We start from the raw sequence: 23157 nt of genomic DNA on the forward strand, positions 1-23157 counted from the left end.
TGAGGGATCTAGGGTTTAAGGGAAACCCTAGTTATCCTTTGCTTAGGGCCTAAGCAAACCCAAGGGCCTTATCCAAGCCCCTATGGACGAAATTATTAGGGTTTCCCCTAAAGATTTCGTCCACCCTCTTCCAAGGGGGTTCTAGAGCCTTCCACTCAACTATTAGATAATTGCAAACTAGTCCCTGTACCTTATAATTAATTCTTTTAACCCCAAAATCAATTCTGATTAATTTCTGGCTAACAATTAATTAAACATAATGATTTCTAATTAATATGTTAATCCATTAACATATTAATAAATCATTTATATATATATTAATTTATTAATCTTATAAATTAATATCTCTCCTTTCATAATTTCCTTGTCCAGTTGCTAGGTTGAGGGCAACCCAAAAGGACTGTGCTGCTGTCAATTCAAGTACATACCAATTATAGTTATGGGCTTAGACACCTAATCCAACAGATTTATGTGTGTTTGCATGCTATATGTGATTTCTTTAGTTTTTGGTTGTGATAATATGCAATATTTGCTATATTTCGAGATCTATAGCAAAAAGGGTGAAAGAATCATAAACAAAAACATAATAAACAACATACATCATAGATCTAAGGGTCCGTAAGTTTAAAAAGTGAAAAACAAAACCAAAAGAACCTTACAAGTGTCATTTTGCAAAAATAACAAAGATTGGGTATAAATTGTAAATTGTCGGTTTTATGAGGGTTATAATTTGTTTATTTGTATAAAAGCTGATTTCTATGAAAATAACACTTTTCAAAGGGTCAAAAACATAAATTTTAGCTTAATGGGCTTAAAATTGGGCCTAATGGGTTTTGGGCCCAAGGTTGCGAAAAAAATGAGGTTTTGAGGGGCTGAATTGGAAAATTTAACAAACTATGGGTCTAAAATGTAAATAAACTTTTTCAGGGGTTAAAAATGAGTTTATTACCAAATTTGGACTAAAATTGCAAAGTTTTTGAATTTGGGGCAAAACTGTAAAACTTACGGAATTCGGGCCAAAAATGTAAACTTTTTACAAATAAAGGCTGGAAATGACAAATGCAATAGTTTTGGGCTAAAATTTCTATTCAAATAAAGTTTGGGTGGAAAATATCAAGAAAAATGGTTTAAGGACCAAAAATGTAAATTTTCATAAAAAGGGACTAAGTGCCATTTTTATAGAAAAAGGGGCCACAATGATCAATCTAAATGTTTTTGGGCCAAATAAACAATTATAAATGTTTGGGTTAAAAATATCAAGTTTTTAATGCATGATTTTAAAAATATATATATAACTAAAGCTTCGTTATAATTCGAACGTTAAGTTATTTCTTTTTAAACATTGTGAATAAACATTTAGTAGACAAAAAATATCAACAATACGAACTTAAACTCGATAAAACATAAACGATTCAATGGTTGGACTCAAATACCTTCTTTTCGTGTTATTGGGCCTTTGTGGCCCAATATCATGATTTTTGGGCCCAACATAAATACACATGTTTATTGGGCCTCAGGTGACCCAAGTACATGCCTAATGGACCCTCAATGGCTTTTACATGCTATTGGGCCGTAGTGGCCCATTTGCATTGCTAGTAAGGTCCAAATAAATTATATGCGTGATGGGCGAACGTGTCCTTCGCATACTCGACAACCTTTAATAACATACGCAATTAGTGGGCCCCCGTAGTCCTCTTCTCTTCGTCTGTTAGGCTTATCTTCTATTCAAGTAAACAAAAATCAAGTCGTTAACCAAGGTTATTCAATTTCATTTGGATTTAGTGAGTAATAACGGGTGACAACAATAATTGTCGGTCGTAGTTTGTAGTTATAATCAAAGTCTCCTGGAGGGAGAGCGAGAGTTTGTGTATAGATCTATACGGGGGTGACTCCCCCACACCTAAGCTGTTCGCTACAGTTAGACTCGGCTAGTCTAGGGTGACAAAATCTTAATTTCAATACCGGCATTCGCAAGAATGCCAAGACAGACGAACTAGTCATTATTATGCATGGTTATAACGACTCACATAGAGATCCAATACCATCTAAGTAATCATGGGAAATCATATTCATTTGTTGTGACGATACAATAATACAAAACGAACATATTATTTTATCGGAAAACATCGGGTTTTCCGGGGAAACAACATTATTCACTTGCACTTTCAATACAAGAATTCATTATGAGAAACATATCACTTTTTCACGATTTGAAATCATTCACGCATATACTTATGGATCATCACACCTATTGTATAAACAATTGCCGTTTCAAAAAATATCGGATTTTCTGTGTTTTACAAACTATACAAAACATTTACATATCAAACCTTCTTATGAACTCACCAACATTATATATGTTGACCGTTTTCAAAATAACTTGTATTCTCAGGTAACAGATAAGCTGAAGAAAATTTCCAAGTGTGTTAGGATGTTATGTTATGTGACTCTCAAACAATTTATGCTATGGATATGTAATATTTAGACAATGTACTTGATGTGAACAAGGTCAGTTGTAATGTATTAATGCATGGTGATGTTTATGTTATGTTTCATGTATATTCATTGTGATGATATTTCAATTTAAGTCACGCGAGCCCTCGGACGTTTCCGCCGTCTGGTTCGGGGTTGTGACAATTGCACTGGCAAAACTCCAAACCGATAGCTTCCACTAGTCGAGCTCTCAGAGACTCAAGAGCCTCTCTAGAATATCCTAATTGCTAAAGAAAATTGAGTTTTTGTTGAAGAAATCCAAACGAATTGCTCTGGTGGTGTGAGAGAACTAAATGGGGGTTGCATGCTATTTATAGGCTGAAATTCCCATTTGCGCTTCGCACCTTCAAAGGCGTGCATCGCGCCCTTTTGACACAACGTTCCTCTCGCCTTGTGACACGTGACATGCTCAGACTGGTTCGATGTAGCCCCCTTCTAGAAGCACGCGCCACGCCTTTGTGCGCGGGACGCAAAACATGAATCTTGTAAATTTCGTAACTTCTTCATACGAGCTCCGTTTTTTACGTTCTTTATATCCACGCGTAGCTATCGACGAGATATACAACTTTTGTTTAGACTTCATCAGCTAGTTCTCACTTTATTTTTAAAGTTATATTTTTATAGTCTTAGACTGTTAAAGTCCGTATAAAAATCATAACTTTCTCATACGATATCTGTTCTCGGCTGCCTTTATATTGAGGGATAGATATTGACGAGATCTTCAACTCTCATTTAGATTGTTTTTCATAACAATCAACCTTTCTCAATTTCGGGTTCTGAGTCGCACATTGTTATACTGAAACTTTGAAAAATCATAACTTCCTTATATGAAGTCGGATTTGGACATTTTATATATGCACGCTTTCAGTTTTACAATTCCTACACCTATCATTTAGATTATTATCTTAAATAATCTTCTATAAAAACATATATTTATCTCCATGAGGAATAATTATCCTATTATCATCTAGCCCTATCTTGCGGGCGTTACAGTATGAGTACCTTTAGATTATATTATCTATACACTTAGCCATGGTTGTTATGTTTGTTTGATTATTTATATTATTATGCTAGTGACACTATTTAATTCCACTTTATATGTTTTTTTAAGATTGATTAATAATAAGATGTTGATATATTAGTACACTTATGTTCCTCATGTGTTCGACACCCTTACTTAAGTTATATTATTATTGATCAGGTCTACTATCTATTGTAGATAATTAGTTTGGTTTGTTAGATATTATAAATGTAAAACTAGATTTGTATTTTTCAAGTTTATATCTTTTATGACATAAGTTTTTGGCACCATTATCAAATGAAATGGTTTTCAAGTTATCTCAAGTTTATAGACCATCTTTTACACATCAGCAATTTTGGTCCCCATAAATGAAAAGATGAAAATGTCTTCATATGCAAGACACGTGGGGAAGAAATCGATAGTTACACTTAGGGACCAAATCCACAGATTAAACATCAAATAATGACATTTTTTGCAAGGAAACTATGTTTTGGACCTTATCCAACGAAATCGACAAGCCATAGGCAGCATTTCTACAGTTTTTTTTTAATGTACGAAGGCTTTTAACTCAAGTCTATTTAACCAATATTTTCTAATAGGCACTTTTTATTATTATCAAATAAAATAAAATAAAGATATAAATAATAATATATTGATGAACTAATTAAAAAGTTTTATACCTGGCTTAGATACCAATTAAATTGATTGATATTCGGTTAATGACCTAGGAGTGTAATGAACTTTCGTGTTTGCCCTTATTTAGGTAACCATGATTTTTCTCAACACGTTTGACCATTAAACTTGTTTCACGTGTTCAAAATAAGGTAATATGAGTGGTAATTACTAATGATATTACCCTATTATGAACAGCCCAAACAAGTTTATTGGTTAAATATACACGAAAAAAAATTGTTACTTAAATGTGGAAAAAACCAAAGTTCCTTACCCGTTTTGGTAATATTAGGTTCTTTATGCTAAGTACAAGTAGTCATTAGACACACTAATGTGACATGAATTGAACTATCAGGTCTTGGTGTCAGATTTGGATTATAGATCTGAAGTAGGTGTCGTTAGTAAGTTCCGACTTGATTCCTAGCTGCCACCAGAGAACAAAACCATTAGACCGCCTCAAGGGCTTTAACCTGGGAGCAGACTCCGACGATCAAGCAAAATCGATGTGTATGAGGAGATTGTAAGGTCTTGAGTCAGCCTTGTTTAGGCCCAGCTAGTTAGGGGCTAGGTTTCATGCGCTTAAGAGGCTAGGTTATGTGCGCTTTAGATGCCTGGCAGCACAACCTAGCCCACGACTAGTTAGGCCTGAACTGGGTTGGCCCAAACCTAACATAATTGTCCATTAACCTGGATCTATAAATAGAACACTTCATCCTTCTTGAAGAGGATCTCTCATTCTCAGACATGAGCATCCACTGTATACATATACTCTTCCCACCAAGATGGCTCTATATCTAGGAGAAATCATCTCCTCGTACACATTGAGCTAATTTGAATAGTCCTTGAGACGATTTTAAAGGATTTGTTCTCTGATGGCAACTAGGAATCAAGTCACATCAATAGGCCTTATAACTACTTGCAGTTAACATAAAGAACCAAATATTATCAAAATGGGTAAGAAAATTTGGATTTTGCTCATATTTAGATAACCATGTTTTTTTCGTACATTTTTTACTAATAAACTTTTTGGGGAAAATACTAATCTAGCCAAATACACTAATTACCTATCCAAAATTAGTCAAAAAAACACATTAGCCAAAACTAGCCCATATAATAGTAGATAGGTTAGGGTTGACTACGGTCAACCTTCAAAAACTACTCTTTCGTCGCAATGGACTACTCTTTCGTAGCCCGTCTACTGTTTTGTGGTCCATTGGGTCATAGTATATAATGTTTTATTTTTCAGTTTAGGTTACTTTTTCCTCATTTTTTCTTCCATTGTCTACTATTTTCTCTCAATAGAGCACCCGAAGAACAACAAGATACGTCAATTTTTAATCAGAATTTCACCGTATCGTTGATTAGGAGTAGTTTTTGTATAGGGGGATCATTTTTTTTTGAAAAAAAACGAAAAAAAAAAAATTAAAGCTGTAGGTTTACTCTTTCGTCGCAATGGACTACTCTTTCGTGGCCCGTCTACTGTTTTGTGGTCCATCGGGTCATAGTATATAATGTTTTATTTTTCAGTTTAGGTTACTTTTTCCTCATTTTTTCTTCCATTGTCTACTATTTTCTCTCAATAGAGCACCCGAAGAACAACGAGATACGTCAATTTTTAATCAAAATTTCACCGTATCGTTGATTAGGAGTAGTTTTTGTATAGGGGGATAATTTTTTTTGAAAAAAACCAAAAAAAAAAAAATTAAAGCCGTAGGTTTCGAAAGAAACCTATGGTTTTAAATTTTTTTTTCGGTTTTTTTCAAAAAAAAAAATTATCCTCATATACAAAACTACTCCTAATCAACGATACGGTAAAATTTTGATTAAAAAAGGACGTACCTCGTTATTTTTCGGGTGCTCCATTGAGAGAAAATAGTAGATAATGAAAGAAATAGTAGTCAAGTTTAACAAAAAAGTAATCAAATTTAGCAAAAAAATAGTAAATTTTAACAAAAAAGAAATCAAATTTATCCAAAAAGTAGTCCAATTTACTAAAAAAAATATTCAACAAATTCAAAAAAATAATCTACATTTTAGCAAAAAATTATTTTATCAAAATAATTATTAAAAAACTATTTTATATTTTACAAAAAATATTTTTTAACAAAATAATTATCAAAAAACTACTCTACATTTTACAAACAATATTTTTAATCAAAATAATTCTCAAAAAAATACTCTCTATTAAAAATAAAAAAAATAAAATCTTAGCTTTTTAACCCAAAACTGTAGTTTTCATTAAAATAAAAAAAAAACGGAGATTCAACCCAAAACTGTAAGCTACGGTTTGAGAAACCGTATTTTATAGAGAGAAAACTGTAGGTTTTAAAAAACATACGGCTTTATATCTTCAAAATGTTTTTTTTAATACTAAACACGAAAGAGTAGACGAATTAGCAAAAACAGTAGACGATTCTAAATACCTACAATTTCGTGGGCTATTTTGAGACAATTCCTAATTTTTAGCTAAAATTGTTAATTACTTCCTTAATTTGACTGGATTAGTAATTAGCCCAAACTTTTTTTATATGTTTATAATAGGATAATATCACCGGTAATTACCAGTCATATTACCTAACAATTGTAGTATCTAATAAATGTTATGCAACATGTCACGAAATCCCCCACAACTTCATTTTACAAGATTTCAAACACCAAATAAAAGGAAACCTACTTCAAATAAATCAATCATATGTACAGTATTCACTAAAATGGATGCGAAAGAATAGAACTTCTTTTGTTAATTCACCATTATCATCAAAAGATAAATAAACGAACCATAACAAGAAGATGGATTATTCTCCCTCTCACCTATACAAGTTAGGGTTCTTCCATACCTTCAAACATAATTAAATAGAAAAAAAAAAAGAGAAAAAAAAATCTTGGAGCCATGAACCTTCGAACTTCTACCAAAAATCAATCGAAGAACCACCCTCCATCTGCTCGATCGATTTGAGTTATACCTTTGGAGGTGCTTCAGATACTTTGTATGAATCAGCTGTTATCGAACCCAACCATAAACCAGGAAACAATGTCTGCAAAAAGAAATTACAGATCGTTAGAAATAATTCGAAGATTGAAAGATTAAAGCACATGATTGGATCTTGATGATGAAATTATAGGATTCCCAAAAGAATACTAATTTTACCATTCGATCTAACAAGATTTACGAAACTAAAATGGGAAAAAGGGTGAAAAGAAACTTACATCAAGTTGTTTCTGAACAGTCCTTGGTCTCTTTTTTGGCCTCCGGGAAGGCTTTGATCCAGTCCATGCGAATATATCTTCTTCGATCTCATGACGCGAAAGTGCAATCGAGAATTTCTGCTTCTTTGACGTTCCAAAATTGCTGTGATCGTTATTCTTCACTTCTGATGCTTCTTTATTGGGATTATTTATTTGCGAAGCTGTATTTTCCGGCGATGACGATGAACCGATCTTCGGTAAACCTCCATTAAACTGCTTGTGATTCATCGGCGGCCTTCTGGGCCTCAAATTCCAAATCTTCGGCAAGGATTCTTCTTCTTCGGCTGCTGCAGACGGAACGGCGTTGTCAACTGGTGTTGACGAGTGGTTTTCCTCCGGGACGGCGTCGTCATGCTTGATATTGCTGTTCTTCCGGAAACGAATACAGATCTTATGCGATCTTTTGCCTTTACTGCTATCGACCGATTTTGTAGATTTTGCAGACGATGGTTTCCTGGTATGCTTTTCAATTCCTTCCGAAACGGCGCAGCTCGGTTCAGATTCCGACTCCGAGTCACGCATCGGAGATTGCTTGTGCAAAGGTGACGGCCGCCGAGAAACGTAAGATGGAGAGGGATGCCGCAGAGGAGGATGAGGAGGAATATGAGCATGAGAAGCCGGAGGCGGAGATTCACGCCATGGTGTAGACGGAGATCGATGAGGCGGAGATGACGATGAAGTTTCTCCGGCAAGTCTGCTACGGCCGCTCCGGTGGTTCTTCCATTTCAGATGCGGCAACGAGAAGTTATGAAGCGGTTGAGATTTCGCTGGTACTGGTGAAGCCATTTCTTTCACTGTTCCTACCTAAACCCTAACAAACTAACACCGATCCATCAAAAGCTTTGTCATTTGAATCAGGAAATGAATCCAATCAATGATCATCAAAAAAACTTGGATTAACAAATCCCCACATAATCAAATCAATGGATGAACTTGTGGTACCAAATGAAAGTAGAAAAATCAGAAAGAATCCAAATTCCTGGATAAATAGGGGTGAGATTGAATGAACATGGATTTGATCTTGCACAAATATTTGAGATTGTATGAATGTGAAAACTGAATGAGATCGAAATCGAAAGCTTTGAAGAGAATGAAACGAGAGAAACTATGAGGAACGATTCAAAGGCTTTTTAACTGAAAGACCAGTAAAAGAACAGATAAACAAAGAAGATGGGTGGGGGTGGGGATGGGGTTTGCATTTGCAGGGCACGAAACATTTTTATGTTCCCAATTTGCCCTTATTAGTTACGAAAATTACCTGATGCCACCTACCAAGGAGCTTCGTTGAGGTTGAAAAGGAGACCAATTCTTGGTGGTCAAGAAAACCAAACCAAATAAAATATGTTTTCTTTTTTCAATCTAATATTTTGAAATCATAACTTTTTATAAGGAGAATCTATTATGTATTTCGATTTTGTCCTATCAGTTCTTAAATTTTTTTAACGGGCTAATAATAAGGTTTCTAATCTAACAACTAACTAGGAGGTTTTTGATTCAATTACAGGCAGAGAAAATATTTAAATTATTTGTCATTTCAAAAAAAAAAAAAATCATATTAAATGACGCAACGGCTTTACTATGTATTTCGACTTACCCTATCAGTCTTTAAAGTTTTTTTTCGTGCCTTTTAAGGGAATAAACTGTAAAGTGACATGTCTTTTTAGTCCTCTTAACCTGAAATAACCGGTTCTATCTACTAAATAATCAATTGAAGATGACATGGCTTTGTAAAGTTCACAATGTCAGCTACTATAGTCAAATTTGAGGAAGTGTAGAATGGAACATATAAACACACACATACACATACATCACTACCGTTTACATACCGACTTACCCTACCCCATTTTCAACTTTCAAGTTCCGATTATCACCCTCTCTTTCCCAATGATTTTGCAAAACACAACCTAGTAACAAAGCCCCACCATAGATCACGGTTGGAACCGACTGTGTCATGCTGAGCAGTGAAACTGCCACCGGATCTTACCCCGAAGTCGCTGTGAAAACCATGGCCAAAATCTGCATCCAACCAAAAAACACAATCAATTACGTTGATGTCTTCAAACGAATTGCCGCAAATTCCCTTGTCCCGATGAGCCCACTGGAAAGTCTAGCCTCCACCGTTGCTCGAGCTGTTAACTCATCAAGAGCAACCCTAATTTTTGTTTGGCAGAAGCATCGCGAAGCTCGTGGTGAAGCACTGCCTATTTTTTCAGTGGTGGTACCGAAAATTAAGACCGATATGTTTGACTGGTTGTGTAGCGATGAAATGTCGATGATGTTAGACTGCAATCTCAAAGGCCTCTGCACCACCCGGGATTACCTTTCTCAACTCTACTTCTCTTGAATCATATACGAGTCTGTTCATTTTCCCACTTCTTGAAAGCAACTAGTACTTCGAATTCCAAAAACAAACACACAAAACGAATAACTTAAATCAAGAATTCAAAACCCAATTCGTTCGATTCAAATGAAGTGACTATAAGTTTATGCAAATGGAAAACTAAAATCACCAATCTGAACCAGTAAATCACTTGGAACATCGGTTGCAACAAACCTATTATCATCAGAAAGCTTGTTAACTTCATATTTTAGAAACTTTAACAAAAACCAATCGCTCGGTGTCGTATTCATGGATTCAACGATCTTCGGTTGTGAGAATTTTAGAGTGAGAAAGAATTGAGAGATAAGAAGAATAAGGAGGAGGAATTTTTTTGACTTTTCAAAGTCAGTGTTAAGGGAAAATAGGTCAATGTCTATGTGGCAAAGGGGTAACTGGATTACCCATTCATTTTGTCCAAAGTGACTAAATTTACTCGACAACAAATAGTTTGTTTCTTCAAAAGGCATGAAAAAAACTTTAAGGACTGACATGGCAAAGTCAAAATACATAATAGGGACGTTGCGTCATTTTCCCTCATATTAATGATATGAATTTTTTTTTTATTTACATAACAAATGTTTTCTTTTTGCGAATTTCTATAACATAATTTACGTAGTAAATTAATCTATTATTAATATATACAATTTATACGTAACGTTATTGGTTATGGGACATACCCCATCTCCATCCACACTATTATTAGTGTACTTGTAACATAGTTACAAGGTTACCATCATTTGGTTATGGTCTTTTGTGGTGTACACCACATGATTGTGATTCCAGGTCGGCACCACGAGACCTCCATTATTGTAGCACGGTCGTTGCTTCCTCCAGCTCATCATGACGAGTAATGGCGAGTATACACAGTGTCAAGGTGGATCACTTAATTCACCTAATATTTTTATGTTAGAAAATAATATATATATATATATATATATATATATATATATATATATATATATATATATATATAATTTATTTGTATACTATCTAAAATTTAATAAATGACCTACCTTATTTTTTTTGGTAAAAAGATTAATATAAATCAAAACTTTTAAAGTTTATCTTTTATATCTCAATAATCCAAATATTTAACTACCCATTAAAAAATAACCCAATATAATTTTTGAATGATAGTTTAAAGTTATATATTGAAAAAATGAGTGATATTTTTTATAAATAGTTTGGTGTTTATATATATATATATATATATATATATATATATATATATATATATATATATGTTTTAGATAGCATTGTTAGATAGTTATGGGACCAGATCATATATATGTGATGTTATCATTAAATCCGGTTATTATGGTAAGAATATAAATTGTTGATGGACCGATTCATAGAATATTTACTTATCTTGTGGGTTGAGTTCCCGGTTTGACTCAAGATTCTCAAGATCTCTTCCATCTTTCACATTAGGGTATATCTCCATCTATATATACATGTGATGAGGAGCAGATCAAGACACACGAAATACACATGTAAATTCGTTTAGGTTTTGTTGGGGGATTTTAGAGAGAGCTCTTGAGATCAACTGGAAAACTCAACCCTAGTTCTTCAGATCCGAATATCATAATGAAATCAGGTAGGTAATCGTTCTTTAATGTTTAAGTTTTCTTTTAATCAGTTTCGAGATTAAAGATCCAAAGTTTATGTTTCCGTGTTTATGTTTTGGTTATCAAAATAACCAACAATTGGTATCAAGGCCTACTCGAATCTGTTACTAGAATATATATTTGAATTGTTTAATATCTATAATTTTTTAGGTTTGTTTCGGATCTTACCTTCGATCTAAAACATACCAGTATATATGTGTTTAGTCTTTTTGTTCTTGCCGGATTTATCTTGCTTGAATGTGTATATATATTTGACAACGTTTTCCTACCCGTATATATGTGTTTAGTCTTTTTGTTCTTGCCGGATTTATCTTGCTTGAATGTGTATATATATTTGACAACGTTTTCCTACCCTACGTACACTTTATTTGATTGACTACAAACCTTTAGTCAAAAATGACCACTAAAGGTTTAATGTTAAATTGTTTTATGCATGTTAATATTAAGTTTGAGAAAATTTGCAAATCAATATCTTGCAACGATAGAGTAATCGGAAGTTTTTTGATGATGACAATGTATTTTCGTTTAAGTTTTATCTTTAAGCATGTTTTAAGTTTATATAAAAGCATGATTATGTTATTTATGGCTATGAAATTTGAAGGAGTTATAAAATCATTATTTTTGATAATATTGATATTCGCTATCATTTAAGATAAGCAATAAAATACCAAATAAATAAAATATTTTTGATAATATATTTATATTTATAAAGTATTTTTTTAATGTGTAGCAATTTTGTTATTATCTTATCAAGATCCAGTAAGGATATCCACGTTATCAAAGTATATTAAACTTTTGTATAAATGTTTTGTAACTTAAATTTTGTGGTAGTTTAAATTTGGATATTAAAGTATTAAACTCGCCTAGTCTTTTTGTTTCAAATTTCATGATAGTTTTTTTGAAAAGAAACTGTTTGGGCCTTTGATGTTCTAAGGCTTGAAGTAGTGGAGTACGATAAGAATGACATGGCCCCTATGTGGCATGGGAAATACAGCCTCCTATGCGGTTTGGGGAGTGCGGTTTGAGGTGTGCGACCATTCTTGCCTTCTTGGGAGCGCTCCTTTCTCTCTCACTCTTCCTCCCTCTCTCTATCTCTCTTCTTTCTCTTGATGGTATATCAGTCCTTGAATGTGGTAAAGGAATGTGGCAAAATGAGAGAGTGTGGCACCACTCTCTACAGTCTAACAGAATATTAATTTATGTTTAATTATGTGGGTATTCAACGGTGCTATTCCCCTTTGATTCAATTAATCTTTTGTTTTTTTTTTTGGTAGAACAGAGTGTTTACAAAATCTATCATCATTTAATGTATTTTTTAATCATTCGTCCCCTCAATGTGTTTGCATTTGAATACTATAGTGTTTACGCAATTTAATTAAAGACCCACTTTTTGATATATGAAATCATTTTCATATTAATATTATTATTATTATTATTATTATTATTAGTTATTAATAAATTCAATAATTATATTATGTTTTATGTGTTTATTAATGTGAATATCAATCGACCCAAAGGTAGGTTGATATTTGGCTGAATAAACACATATATAATAACAAACGTGCGACAATTTTTAAGGTTATATGTTATTGATAAGTCAATCCAAATAGGGACTTATTAATTGACATGATTTATTATCAATGTTTATTATTAAATTTTATGGTTTATGTGTTTGTTAATTCGGATATTAATCGACCCAAAGGTAGGTTAATATTTGGCCCTATAAATACATGTTTGATGATAAATATATGACAATTTTTAGGTTACATGTCATTAAATAAGTCAATCCAAAGTGAGACTTATTAATTGACATGATAGATTGTCAGTTCCTATTATCAAAATTTATAGTTTATGTGTTTATTAATGAGGGTATTAGCTGACCCAAAGGTAGACTGATATTTGGCCGAATAAACATATATGTGGTGATAAACCTGTGATATTTTTTTTGTTCCATGTGATTAATAAGTCAATCCAAAGAGGGCTTGTTAACTGACATGATTTATTTTCAATGTTTATCTCTAAAACAATATCTCTTGCAAGTTAGTATTAATGTCCAAAGACTTGATATTAATGTTGTGTTGATACCTTGTAAAGATGTCATAAATTGAATTTATTGATTACGGTTTATGGACTAATGAGCATAAAAATATATTTGCTTATGTTCTCAAAACAACAAATTTGAATTATGGTATTATATCTGCTAACATTCACATTTATGATTCATGTACTAAATGATATTAACTTTAAGGAATGGAATGAGGGCAGTGTGTTAGTTCTCAATTGCATGGAGATTGACCTTGCATTTTGGATCAAGCAACATTGTTTGAGGATGTTGAGTTTGAGGGAGAAACAAGGTTAAAACATTGACCTTAAGGAGTAATCAATCTTGATTCCTATTATTGCTTTTGATAGTATACAGATTATAAATCGGTGATCGACAATGTTATTCAATCTCCTATTCAGAATACACAAACTCAACAACCTCAACTTTGGATATCCTATGCATGGTCTAACACCGTAAATTTTCAACCAAAATTTTCATTTTTAAAACACATAAAAACTCATAATATATTTTTCAAAAACATAATTGTTCAAGTGTCAACACAACTCCTCATAAAAATTATCACTATCCCAGAATCCACATGATCTCAAAATCGGTGTGTACAGTCAAGCCGGCACCTTCCCGCGATCCTGAGAAGTACCTGAAACACATGTCACACAACACGGTAAGCACAAAGCTTAGTGAGTTCCCCAAAATACCACATACACAAATAATAATCCTCTCATGGCTATATCTCGGCATGGACCCTCCGGTCTCATGCGTCTCGGTGTGGACCCTCCGGTCATGTGTCTCAGTGAGGACCCTCCGGTCTTACAGCTCGGTTTGGACCCTCCGGTCCTGTCTCAGTGGAAACCCTCCGGTCCCACAACTCGGTTTGGACCCTCCGGTCCTATCTCAGTAAAACACAGAATATAGCATATATATCACACAGACAAAATGCATAATATCACATAACTCAAATAAGCACATAAGACCCTCTGGTCACACATAGGTACCACTCATGGTAAGTATAGTGAGAAGAATCACCTCGGATGATGAACAGCTCCTATAAATGTTGCTGCTGCACACCGGCCTCTAACATTGAACCAAAATCCATAATTACTCAATTAAGATCTAAGACCAAACCTCACTCATTAGGTCTAAAGATAGCTCACTACCCGGCCCACAATTAACTCAAGCTCATTGGGCCCACCAAGGCCCAATACTAAATGGGCTCTCCCAAGGCCCAACTCTTAAGCTTAGGTCCAAATGGCAAGCCCAACACAAGGGCCCAAGACATATACATATATTTCTCTAATCAAAATCTCCAGCACAACAAGCCCAAATTCCAGGCCTAACACTAAAGGCCCAATAAGAGATTTAGCCCAAAAAGCCCACAGCTAGATTACGCGGGGAGTACCTCCCTTAGTACGCTCAGCGTACGCAAGCGTACACGCAAATCCTGATCGGGGACACTAGATCAGTACGCGGGGTGTACTGGAATTACGCTGGGCGTACACTCAATTTTGCTTAATCCACTCTCTTGGTCTTAACCCATTAAGACCATAGCTATACTCTCAGATTTGGACCCCCTAAAGGCTCATACTCCATAAAGTTCATGACTTTAAGCCTTTGCATGGCTGAGGAAGTCCCAAACACAAAAACTCTCACTCTTTAATCCCAAAAATGCTCATATCTCATGCATGGGGTGGTTTTGACGTCCAAGACTCCATTTTTATGAATCCACTCCATTAAAAACACTCAAAGGGACAAATATTAGGCTTTGGAGTTCAACAACTCATAAAGCTTCAAGATTTGGGACCAAAAACCCTAATATGGACCATAATATGCTCAAATTAAAAGGGATGAGAAAGCTCTGAGCTTTATACCTTCAATTGATGCTCCAACCACATAAAAGCTCAGATCCAAAGCCTGGACTCCAACTCCATTCTCTTCAATGCTCCTTCTTCACTACAAGAATACCACAAGAACACTTAGAATCTCACAAATGGACACTCAAGCCCAAGGGATGGAAATTAGGGTTTGGATAAGGTTGAGGTCTAGAAATGGTGGCCAGAAATGAGGTCATCATGTTCTTTAAATAGGGACACATCCCTCATTTAGGGTTTTCACTCTGGGCCTAGTACGCCCAACGTACTAGGTGGCTCCGCTTAAAAGTCACGCACATGAGTACGCTAAGCGTAAACACACGTATGCCCAGCGTACTCAGCTGCCACTTTTCTCAAATAAGGGACCTATATTGCCAACACTTCAAAATATCACAGCTTCCTCGTTATAAGTCCGTTTCCAATGAACCTCATATCCACAGAAAGGTGGCGAGAAGCCCTACGCTTCTAGCAACTCGTCTCAGCCCCGAGGCTTCCTCATGTCCGGGTTGCAGCCCACGAACCCTAAATCACGGATGATCTGAAACAGGGTGTTACACATGGTACTAATGTTTCATCAATTTATTATCTCTTTTGGTTTTGAGGTAAATACAGTAGATGATTTTGTATATCACATATTGAGTGAGAGTAAATTTATCTTTCTGGTTTTCGTAGATATCTACGCAACCCAAGTTTGGATCATAAGACAGCAGCCAAATGGATTTTGAGATATCTATACATAACAAAAGGCTATATGCTCAACTATAGGAAGTCAGATGTTTTGGAGATCATTTTTATTAATAATATGATTTTATTAGTTGCCAAAATGGTTACCGATCCATATCGGGATACTTTTACATTTTAGCATGATGAGCCATTTCATGGAATAAACTCTGGTAGCTTCTTCCATAATGGCAACATAATTTGTAGTATGTAATATGGTTGCGGAAATTTTTCGTGAGGCTACACATTATTGGTATTGAAAGACCACTAAAGTTGTGATAATAAGTCAACAATGTTATATTCCAACAATAGAAGTTCTATTAAGTCAAATCATATTGACATCAAGTTTCCTTCTGTTAACACAATAGTGCAAAATAGAAATACATATAACACATATGAACAAACTCCATGAAAGCGGATCCGCTCATAAAGGGATTACCTCCCTAGGTCTTTCATGAGCATACTACACACATTGGTGTGATATTTGATTTTAGTGGGAGTTTTATGGTGCTTTATGTTTTGTTTAAGAACAATTATGTTTTTCTGTATAGAATTAAGAATTCGGTTAACTCCATTATTAGTTGCATTTATTTAAAGTTTGATCTCACTTCAATCTAAAGAGGAACTCGTTGGAAATCTATTTGGATTTTAAAACCACACACCATGTTTAATCTATGTCATTAGTTATATATGTATATGTGACCATTGATATGTTTAGTTACGTAAATTGTAACAAAGACCGCTTTGATCCTATACTAATATGATTAGTGGATGAGATTGTTTAAGGGTATCAATATTATGATAACATTCATTAAATCACTTATACAATTATACGTACATTTATATATTTGTGATCCAGTGGGAGATTGTTAGATAGTTATGGGACCACATCATATATATGTAATGTTATCATTAGATCCAATTATTATGGTAAGAATATAAATTGTTGATGCACCGATTTATAGAATATTTACTTACCTTGTGGGTTGAGTTCCCAATTTGACTCAAGATCCTCAAGACCCCTTCCATTTCTCACATTAGGGTGTATCTCCATCTATATATACATGTGATGAGGAGCAGATCAAACACACGAAATACACATGTAAATTATAACACTTGGACCCAATTATTTTCCTTTTTAACCCTTGAAACAAATTTATTTTTTGTAAGGAGTCCCCACGTACACTGGGCGTACGTTTATGTACGCTTAGCGTACGTGGGCATGTTTGGAAGCGGGAACCTGAGTTACGTACGCGGGGCGTACGTGGCCAATGCTAAAACCCTAATTTTAGGGCATGAGCCCTATTTAAGCTCACTTATGACTCTTAGACCCTCACCCCTATCAGCCTTCACTACTTATTAACGTCCCTAAAACCCTAGTTTGCTATTGAGAGTGATCTTTGAGCTTGAAAGTAACTTTGGTGGCTTTTTTGGTGTGTTTGCAAGAAGAAGAACTTAGTGTGCAAGCATTGGACGTGTTGAGCTTCAAGATAATGAGTCTACATCATCTTAGGAAGCTTTTGAAGGTAAAAAGCTCATACCTTGTTCTTTCCTTTGATAGCTAGAGGCCTAGAGTTAGGGTTTGTTTATGAGTTCTTTTGGGTCCATGAATTCTCTTTTGTGAGTTTGGGCAACTCCAGAAGCTTGAATTGCTAGATCTTAGTCACTTTGATGTGTTAGAAGCATAAAAATGTTATCTTGGTGGTTGGTATGACACCATGCATGGATTTAGGACCTTAAAGTGAGCCTTGATGGAAAAAATTGGATGTTGGACTCCCATAAGACATGCAAAGGCATAAAGTTGCCAACTTTATGCCCTAGGACCCCTTTAATGACCGAGATCTAGAAGTTGGATTAAGTGATTGCATGGATTAAGCACTAAATGGCTAAAAGTGCTCAGCAGCTCAATACACCGAGCATACTAAGGTGTACGTCGCGTACTGGAATTACGCCGTGCGTACGCCTCTGTGGACTTTTGGTCAATCGTTGGACTTTTGTGGCTTTAGGGCCTTAGCTAGTTTTTGGACCTTGGCCTGATTAAGGTAGGTGGACCTCAAATTTTTGTTCTGGACCTTAAGTGTTATGAGTTGGGCCTTTTGGGCCTTAGGCTCATTATTGTGTTATGGTCCAGGGTTGATTAACTCCATTATGGGTAAGGTAAAGGGGGCACTAACCTTAGGAATTGGATTGGAATTTAGGCCCATAGTCATGATTGTTAACCTATTCCTAATTAGGGTAATTTGTGTATGTTTAGTGTGGGATTTTCCGGATCAGTAGTCGAGCAGTTAGTATTTATCAGCAGACGGAGGTAAGTCTCCTCCCTGTATCCATGGGTCGAAGGCACCAATGCTGACCCATTATTCGGTTATCTAGAATGCTACTTGTTGTGTGACATTTATATTTGTGCTTGTATGATCGGGTTGAAATATACCCCAGGGTAGGGCCCATTATGTGCTTATGGCATGATCAGGTTAAAATATACCCCAGGACGGGGCCCACTATCGTATGATCGGGTTGAAATATACCCCAGGGCTAGGACCAGTTGTATGTTTGGTATGTAGTACTTTGGGAAAACTTTGTAACGCCCCGATTCTCAGGTATTGATTTAAATAAGAATCCTTTTGTTTTCAAGGCCTACTCGACGAGTTGGTTGCCCTACTCATCGAGTAGCAGCGGGTTGGTTCGCGTATTTAGTGGCCTACTCGCCGAGTCCAAGAAGGGACTCGACGAGTAGGAGCTGGCAGATGAAACCCTAATCCCAGGGTTTTGGACCCTATTTAAAGAATCATAAGCCTCCTTTGGCCTCTTTGCAGTCCATTGAGAGTCCAGAAGAACCCTAACTCGAGTGTGTGTATTCCTTGGAAGTTTAAGCTTGGAGGAAGATTTTTGGTGAGGGAATCTCTTGGGAAGCAAGCTAGTTGAAGCAAGAGTTTGTGGGTTTCAAGTTCTGCATCAGAAAGGGCTCTCTTGAAGGTATTAAATCGTTTTTCCCTTGGCTCATTTTCTCCTAAACCTTTTTGTGCATAAGTTTAGGAAAGGATTCTTGTGTTTAAGCCAAGATCTGAAGTTGTAACTTCAGATCTGGACTCCCCTTGGCTTCTAGATTCACAAAGCCATCAGCCTTGTCTAGTATGAGCCTTCTCTCAAGGATGTGACTTCATTGCAAGCTTAGTTGTGCCATTTTAGGGTCTTAAAGCCTTGCATGCACGTAAAGTTTGCAACTTTACGTGATAAGCATGCCTAAGGAAGTTGGATCTGCAATTTGGGGCCTTGGCATGGCTTAGAAAGTGTCTGCATGGTTAAAGGGCTGAAGAGACTCGGCGAGTCGCATAGTCGACTCGGCGAGTCGCATAATCGAATCGGCGAGTCATATGAAGATAGGCATTGAACTCGACGAGTTGGATGAACAACTCGGCGAGTCCGATGAAGATTGCCGTAGACTCGACGAGTTGGATGAACAACTCGGCGAGTCGGTTAAGGTTTCCCCAAATTGATGAATGCGTGTGAACCTGTCGAGTTGCTAGAAGGAAAACTCGACGAGGGGCCTTAGGGCTTCGATCGCGGACCTTAGGAACTCGACGAGTCACTCCGAGGGCTCGGCGAGTGGACAAGTATATCGAGGAACTCCGCGAGTAGCCGAGGGTACTCGACGAGTAAGGGTCAACATGGACTGTTGACCTTGACTGTTGACTTTGACTTTGACCAGGGGTTGACTAGTTAACTTAAGGGGTACCTTGAAAGGTTGAAGAACTTACGAGTATGGTTCTAATATGATAATAGGTGGTGGAGTTTGTGGCCGTGATCTGAGAGTTGGAGTTTAGTTACCGAGCCGACTTTTGCAAGGTGAGTTATCCTCACTATATCAATAGGGTCTAAGGCACCAAGGCCGGCCCTTTTAGTTGTTATCTTGGTTACAGTATGCTACATGTGGTTATGATCTGTTAGATCGGTATCAGGATAGACAGTATGTTGTTATGCTCTTATGATCCATTAAGATTGGTATGTTAGTGACCTGGTTAGGTCGGTGCTCTGGTTAGGAGAGATTGCTATGATCGATGATCTGTGAGATAGTTATATTTGATATATGTATATGCTAGCATATGTTTGATATATGTAGTTGTCCCATGCTCCAAGCTCACTAAGCCCTCGGGCTTACAGTTTCAGTTTATTGTTTCAGGTACTTCAGAAGATCATGTCAAGGCGAAGGCGTGACCGTACCGCTCCGCATCCTTATGATTTCGTTATTGGGACACTCTGATGAATAATATTTTGAAAACATTTTTGTAAAACACTATTTGGTTTTATGGTTGAAAAAGTTTTAATTTGGCTTAAAATTTTGGGATGTTACAAGTTGGTATCCGAGCCTTGGTTTGAGTGAATTGGAGGAACACTCGTGTGAATCCAGTCTCAAATCAAGGAAATTTTTTGAATAAATTCTAAAGTGGTTTTCAAAATAAGGGATGGAGGATGCAGAGTGTACGATCAGCCGGAGCCAGTAAGTAGACCCCAAAATACCATACAGTTATTTGATAGAACAGCATGCTAGTGCTAGGCTAGGGATCTTCAGGATTGCATGATAGACTTGCCTGATTATATGATGCCTACTAGCCTAGGGTTTCTTTTATATGGAATTGACATCACTACTGTTGCTGTTTAGTGTATGCATCACGGCTGTGCATAATCAAGATCTTATAGCCTAAGAATGTTTGCTTCGATCTTAGGGTAGGATTGGACATTCAAAAGTCTATCGGGTCTAGTGTTATGTGTGGCTAGCATGCACTAATGTTGCGGGGTTGGTGGAAGTTTCATGGATGGATGGGTCGGGAGAAGCCGTAAGGCCAGTTGTGAGATAGTTTCACATTCCTCTAGGAGTGAGGGTTGAGCGCTTGATATGTTGATGTCTATTGTTAGGACGTTGTGGTGATACTTGAGACAAATATGGGTAGGCGTGGAAGGTAGTATGGGCCCATACTACTGAAAGCACAGGACCCATACGCGTAGCAAGAAAGTCACAACCATTAGTGTTTGTGGGAATTGATCTCCCGATAATATGTTGTTTATCTGACGTTTTGGGCATATTTTTAGTATGGTGATGACGAGACGCTTTACGACTGGATCCGGATCAGGATCAGGATCAGGGGGCGGAGGACCGGACGAGCCTATAGCACCTGAGCCCGTAGTGCAGATAGGGACAGAGGCGTTGGATGCCAGGATCCCAGAGATCCTGCATGATGAGATTGTTGTTGCGTTTCGAGCGCAACTACCAGAGATGTTTGGGTCGATCAAGACCGCTATGGTCTAGTACTTTGATGAGCGTTATGCAGCCTTAGCAGAGACGGCTGCCGCTGCAGCCGCGTCGGCTGTAACAGCGGCAGGGGGTGGAGGAGGAGCCAGCCGGGCTTTCCAGTACCGGGACTTCGATAACACGAAGCCCCCGACGTTTGATGGTACACAGGATGCGATCAGGACTATGAGGTGGTTATCTGACGTGGAGGGTTGTTTCTTCACGTGCTCGTGACCAGAAGGTCAGGTGTGCCCTGAACCTGCTGAGGCTTGGGGCCAAGGACTGGTGGAGACTGACGACTGGGCCATACATCGATGATCAGAGAGCTGCTATTACTTGGGAGAAGTTCCGGGCTATGTTCCGCACTCGCTACGTTCCACGCGTGGAGCGGGAGCGGCTTGCTCAGGAGTTTTTGACGTTGAGGCAGGATGGAGAGTCGGTGATGGAGATCACCCGTATGTTCACAGAGAGGGCTATGTTTTGCCCGAAGTTTGCTTCTGAGCAGTCTCAGATGACCCGTTATCTGAGTATGCTCAAGACAGATATCCGTCAGTTTGTTGCTACGCAACGTTGTGATACTCTTCTGGATCTTCAGGAAGCCGCGAGGCGGCGTGAGTTGGAGATAGAGCTGCAGTTGAAGGAGCAGCGTCAGGTCCCAGCACAGTCTCAGCCGGCACCTAAGCGGTCTAAGACCGCTGATACTAGGACCGGAGGTCAGCAGAGCCGCACTTGTGGAAAGTGTGGCAGGGGTCATTCTGGGGTTTGTCGAGCAGGAGGTGGGTGCCACAAATGTGGCAAGGAGGGGCACTACGCTAGGGACTGTCGCCAGTCCGCCCCTCCGGCAGATATGAGGATATGTTCTCACTGTCATCAGGTTGGTCATGTGAAGACCAACTGTCCGCAGCTCGCCGCCAAGTCGGCGCAGATTCCCGCACCAGCTGCGTTGAGGATTGCAGATGGGAGGTCAGTCAAGACGGAGCCTCCGAAGGCTCAGGGGCGTGCCTTCCAGCTCACGGCCGAGGAGGCCAAGGCAGCACCGGATGTGGTTGCTGGTACGTTCTTAGTAAACTTTTTGCCTGCATTGGTTTTATTCGACTCAGGGGCGAGTCGGTCGTTTGTATCTCAGACTTTCAGTAGGGGGTTCAGTGTGCTGGTAGATGAGCTTGATTGTCCGTTGAGAGTTTCTATCGCCAACGAACACGGGATTTCTGCTTCTTCGGTCTATCGGGGGTGTGAGTTGGAGATTTCTGGGGTATCCTTCCCGATAGATTTGATTCCTATTCCCATGGGGGAAGTATGTGTGATTGTGGGGATGGATTGGCTCAGCCGATTTGGTGTCATGATCGATTGTGAGGGACAGCGAGTAGTAGTTCGAACCCCAAGTGGGGGAGAACTGGTGGTATATGGTGAGGGCACTAGAGTAGGATCAGGGTTTTGTTCGGCAGCCAGGGCTCGACAGTATATTCAGCATGGGTGTGCCGGTTATTTGGCGTACGTGGTGGATACATGGGTTGGAGACCAGATTTCAGTTTCAGAGGTTCCAGTGGTCAAGGATTTTGCCGACGTGTTTCCGGAGGAGTTGCCAGGGATACCTCCGGAGAGGTAGGTCGAGTTCAGGATTGATCTAGTGTCGGGTGCGGCCCCTATCGCTAAGGCGTCGTACCGTTTGGCACCGCCAGAGATGCAAGAGTTGTCGTCTCAGTTGCAGGAGCTGCTGGGTAAGCAGTTTATTCGTCCGAGCAGTTCTCCATGGGGAGCATCGATCCTATTCGTCAGGAAGAAG

The 23157-nt window shown here is 37.6% G+C and overlaps 1 protein-coding gene and 1 pseudogene across 1 annotated transcript; one reads left to right on the forward strand and one right to left on the reverse strand.

Moving 5' to 3' along the window:
• Nucleotides 1-6898: 6898 nt before the first annotated feature.
• On the reverse strand, nucleotides 6899-8618 carry LOC145125722 (uncharacterized). The gene is made up of 2 exons (XM_079061143.1): nucleotides 7394-8618; nucleotides 6899-7221 (listed from the first exon to the last, which is right to left on the reverse strand). Exons 1-2 carry the CDS (start codon nucleotides 8216-8218, stop codon nucleotides 7144-7146), a joined length of 903 nt encoding a protein of 300 aa, XP_078917269.1. The 5' UTR covers nucleotides 8219-8618; the 3' UTR covers nucleotides 6899-7143.
• Nucleotides 8619-9383: 765 nt separating this feature from the next.
• LOC145126453 (pyruvate kinase, cytosolic isozyme pseudogene) lies at nucleotides 9384-9776 on the forward strand (annotated as a pseudogene).
• Nucleotides 9777-23157: the final 13381 nt, after the last annotated feature.

Source organism: Lactuca virosa, chromosome 7, assembly GCF_052849685.1.
Source record: "Lactuca virosa cultivar CGN04683 chromosome 7, Lactuca_virosa_CGN04683_v6, whole genome shotgun sequence".
NCBI classification, from domain to species: domain Eukaryota; kingdom Viridiplantae; phylum Streptophyta; class Magnoliopsida; order Asterales; family Asteraceae; genus Lactuca; species Lactuca virosa.

Bases quoted from the DNA above. Each gene is read 5' to 3' on its own strand.
- LOC145125722 (XM_079061143.1), bottom strand. From the start codon at position 8,218: ATGGCTTCACCAGTACCAGCGAAATCTCAACCGCTTCATAACTTCTCG. The intron at 7,222-7,393 runs GTAAGTTTCTTT...TTCTTTTTGCAG, and splicing joins CTGTTCAGAAACAACTTGAT to ACATTGTTTCCTGGTTTATG.